Source organism: Charadrius vociferus, unplaced genomic scaffold (assembly GCF_000708025.1).
Source record: "Charadrius vociferus isolate BGI_N301 unplaced genomic scaffold, ASM70802v2 scaffold68, whole genome shotgun sequence".
Classification (NCBI taxonomy): domain Eukaryota; kingdom Metazoa; phylum Chordata; class Aves; order Charadriiformes; family Charadriidae; genus Charadrius; species Charadrius vociferus.
In genome coordinates, this window is record NW_009649946.1 from 2,092,320 (window position 1) to 2,096,653 (window position 4,334).

Sequence of the window (4,334 nt, forward strand, 5' to 3'; positions counted from 1 at the left end):
TATTGTCTTTAACTGCAGTGGCCAAGCTGAGTTCTGATTGAGCTTTGGCCCTTCTAATTTTCCCCCTACATAGCTTTGTTATATCTTGATAATCCTCATAAGATGCCAACCCCCTTTTCCAGAGAATGTAAGCTTTCCTTTTGTTCTTGAGGTCCAAGAACCTCAAGAACAAATCCCTCCCCTCCAGCGTGTCTACCTCGCTAAACAGCTTGGTATCATTGGCGAACTTGCTGAGGGTGCACTCAATCCCACTGACCATGTGACCAACAAAGATGTTGAACAGCACCAAGCCCCAGTACCAACCACTAAGGAACACCACTTGTAACTGGTCTCCACTTATACATCGAGCCATTGACCACAACTCTTTGTGTGTAACTGTCCAGCCAGTTCTTTATCCACGCAGTGGTCCATCTGTTGAATCCATGTGTCTCCAATTTAGAGACCAGCATATCACGTGGAACAGTGTCAAATGCTTTGCATAAGCCCAGGTAGGTGACATCTGTTGCCCTCCCCTTACCCACGAACACAGTAACACTGTCACAGAAGGCCACCAAATTTGTCAGGCACAGTTTGCCCTTAGTGAAGCCATGTTGGCTGTCACCAATCATCTCTTCATTTCCCATGTGCCATAGCAGAGTTTCCAGGAGGATCCGCTCCATGATCTTGCCGGGCACAGAAGTGAGACTGACTATCCTGTAGTTCCCCAGGTCTTCCTTTGTGCCCTCTTTTAAAAGGGGGGTTATGTTTCCCCTTTTCTAGTCAGTGGGAACTTCACCAGACCACCACTTCTCGAATATGATGGATAGTTGCTTGACAACTTCATCTGCCAGTTCCCTTAGGACCCACAGGTGAATCTCATCAGGTCCCATGGATTTATGCACCTTCAGGTTCCTCAGCAGGTCTCGAACCTGATCTTCTACAGTGGGCTGTACCGCATTCTTCCAGTCCCTGCCTTTTGCTTCCTACAACTTGGGCAAGTCAGCTGCTGACTTCCCACTGCACTCTGTTGGAGGAAGTGCTAGAGGTGACTATTAACTGTAAGAAAATATTAAGAGTATCCCACAACACTGACTACAAAAGTGTTTAAAAGAGGAGTCCTCTGACATACCATATATTTGCATATGCCATTATACAAATTAATGTTGATGAATGCTATCCCCCTAATGTCTAGGTTAATAAGGTCAGCTATCATTTGATGCACAGGTTAATATACTGAAAATGACCAAATAGTTCCTTATCTGCCTTCCTCTGCAGATGTCCGTCTGCTAGCTGCTGAAAACAATGAGCACTGCAGCACAGTAACAGCAAAATACCACACCTAAAAATCTCACTTCCTTTAGTATGTTGGTACAATAGGAGTTTTTCTGAAGACTGCCTTCAGCATTAGGCTATTAGTCCAATTTTTCTCTTGCCTGCACAGACATAAACAAAGAATAAAAATGAACAAATGAATTAAAGATACAGGTAGAATAACTGCAACTGATATCAGAATCTGTTCTCTTACCAGCTAAAACAAGGAATTACCTTGCTGCTCCACCAATACAGAAACTCTCTTGGCACCTGGGTACTAAACAGGGAGTTCCAGTCCCTGGGCAACCGAGCCATTTCATTGCTACTTGATCAGAAATCCTGAAATCCAGTAGAGTCAGTTACCAGACAACCTGCTATAATGGCATTACCTGATCCATCAGGGCTTGTTTCATCGTATCTTCCTCATCTTCCTCACTCACTTCCTCAAATGCTGATTTGCTGTTTCTCCTCTTCTCTTTGCCATCTTTGATAGTCCTGTTCTGCTTGTGGTTATTCTGTAAAAAGATAAATCAGTGTCAAAAAAGGGGGGGCTGTGCAGTTGTGGCAATGGATACCTGCTGGGATGCTTGTCTTTGCCAATATATAATTCAGGCCCTGCTAAAACACATGTAATTTGTGCATCTGTTTGAGCACGTAAGTTTTAATTCATAAACACTTTTCATTTCATTACTATCAAGCAATAACACAGGCTAACAAACTACTTCAAAATCTAAAGAACTAGAGCGAGCACCGTGTTTCTAAGGCTTTGAGTAACTGACTCAACACGTGGGTTGCTACCCCAAGGTATGAAACTCAGGGCTAACTTCAGCCAACAACCAGAACAAAGCTAGAATATAGCTGGCCATAACACACTTTACCACGCTACACATACTTCAAAAACCAAGAGCTTTCAGACATCTCCAGTAAACTGGCGTTGAAGTTGTGCATACTTATTGACAAGTTAACATACTCGGCAGGCAGCCGACTCAGCTGACCAGAACAGAACTGGACAGCCAAAATCCTGCAGGCTGCACCAGCAGACCACAAAGATGTCTTCCTACACAACCTATAAATCCCTGGTTGCTTGGTGTGCCTGTTCCTGTGCAGCCTAAGTGTCAGGGACATCCATACCAGGTAGGCAGGCATGTCTCGGAACCTGCAGGACACAGGCAACAGCCAGAGGTCTGGAGGGACAGTCTGTGGTGGTACAACAGCTCTTGGTCGCTCACAAGTAGGCAAAGCTTGTCCAAAGCTTTGACACAAAGAAGTAAACTAAGTTGGTTGAGTGTCTGCTGCACATTTTGAAAATAGAACTTTGTTGGGATATCAAAGAATCAAAGTGCTTCTTAGAGTACAGACAAAAAGAAAAAAGCACTTTTAAAAACGTTTCATTAATGTGTCACCAAAACAAGACTGCTCTGGAAGACCTGCACTACCTGACTGAATGAGGCATCAAGGTATCTGTCAGACCTTCTCCAAGCTTTAAAAAACAGCAAGCATTCCAGGCAAGCACAATGTGCAGGTTCATGATAAGCCTCTGATGTGCTCTCATTTTTGAGATTGGGGTTGGAACAGGTTGTTTAATGGCAGGAACACAAAACAGGTCAGTTCTTTGTCCTGCACTGACCTGCCATCTCAGCTCTGGCTTGAGGAACTACAGTGCTCACGTACCACATACAGGAAGATCTGATGTTATTTAGTGAACTCTATCTGCAATGGTTTTTTTTTGTTTTATTCTAAACTATCAGCTGTTCAGCATCCAACTCTGGCTAACCTGATACTTTCAGGGCTCACCAAATTTATAAGTGTTGCTCCAAGAAAAAGACCCTTCAGAAGGCATCATCTCATCCCAAATCTTACAAGCCATAGCTTTTGTGGCAATTCTTCAAACTCCCACACCAGTGCTCAAGAGGCAACAGAAACCAGTTAAGAACATATACATTCACTTGCCCCACCAAGTGCTATCTGAGATAAATTCTGAACACATCTTTCTTGTTTGCAGGAGACTGACATCTGAAAATAAAATAGTTACCATCTCACAGAAATACCTGGCATTACTGAAAATATTCCTGCACAACCTTGCTTCTCTCTCTCACTAGTACAATTTGTTGCTATGAAATCTCAAGAATACTACTGATTTATTTTGAAAGTCAGTGACTACCTAATGTTTATCTAATAAGCAGCAAAATGAGGCAGATGTGACAACAAGCAAAAAGACAGGAAAATAAAAATGACTGACATAAAAAGAAACTTTGTTTTGTTAAAAAAAAAAAAAAAGGCAAAACAAAAGCACAAGCAAAAAGCACCACTACTTCCTCCTCCCGCTTACTTGCAAAATCCGTTTCACTGGCTAAACACCAAAGCACTGCTTAATAGGCACACTGCTCGCGGTGGGAAGAATCCCGCTTGCATTGTAAGTAATCCTTTGCTACCAGGGACACGAGCAAACATGCATAATCCTGGCGGTTCCCACCCTGCAGAAAGGCCTGCAGGCACCCACTGTGTTTAGAAGAGTGGAAGGCAGCCTTGGCACCCACCTCGCAGCCCTCACCCTCCGAGTATGAGGCAGCAACAGTGCCTGGAGCGAAGAAACACACCAACGACACCGTATGGCGCTGACAGCGTTTTGTGAGTGAGAGGGCTAAAGAGAGAAACTTAAAATCGGTAGCATTAATTCCACCCATGCCTGTTCTCATCTCATTTTTAAATCCAACATTTGAAGGATTCTGAGCAGTGAAGTGAAGCAAACCTTTACAGTCCTGTCAAAAGCCGGGAGGGGAATAAGTGCCAATTACACTGTGGATTCAGGTGAACGCACTCCCACACTGAGTTAACACTGGATGACACAGGGATCTCCTGCCTCAGAGAAGACAAGGCTGGCAGATGGGGCAGGTGCTCGTGTTCTCCAGAGGCAAGATGATGCTACTGAGCACCATGTGGACAGTACAAGATTTCTGAGAGAGAAATGGAACCGTGCCATGGACTGAGGTATTTTGTTGTTGTGCCACGTCCCTAAGCTCCTGCCTACTCTTCTTCATGTCAAC

General features: G+C 44.0%; 1 protein-coding gene across 1 annotated transcript in view; it reads right to left on the reverse strand.

The window, feature by feature from the left end:
- Positions 1-2,436, reverse strand: part of T (T, brachyury homolog (mouse)) — an 85,220-nt gene extending 82,784 nt beyond the window's left edge. The window contains exons 1-2 of the mRNA XM_009891468.1: positions 2,422-2,436; positions 1,680-1,805 (exon numbers count right to left, since the gene is read on the reverse strand). Of these exons, the coding sequence (XP_009889770.1) occupies positions 1,680-1,805; positions 2,422-2,436 (141 nt within the window). The remainder of the gene's footprint in view (positions 1-1,679; positions 1,806-2,421) is intronic.
- Between the last annotated feature and the right edge of the window lie 1,898 nt (positions 2,437-4,334).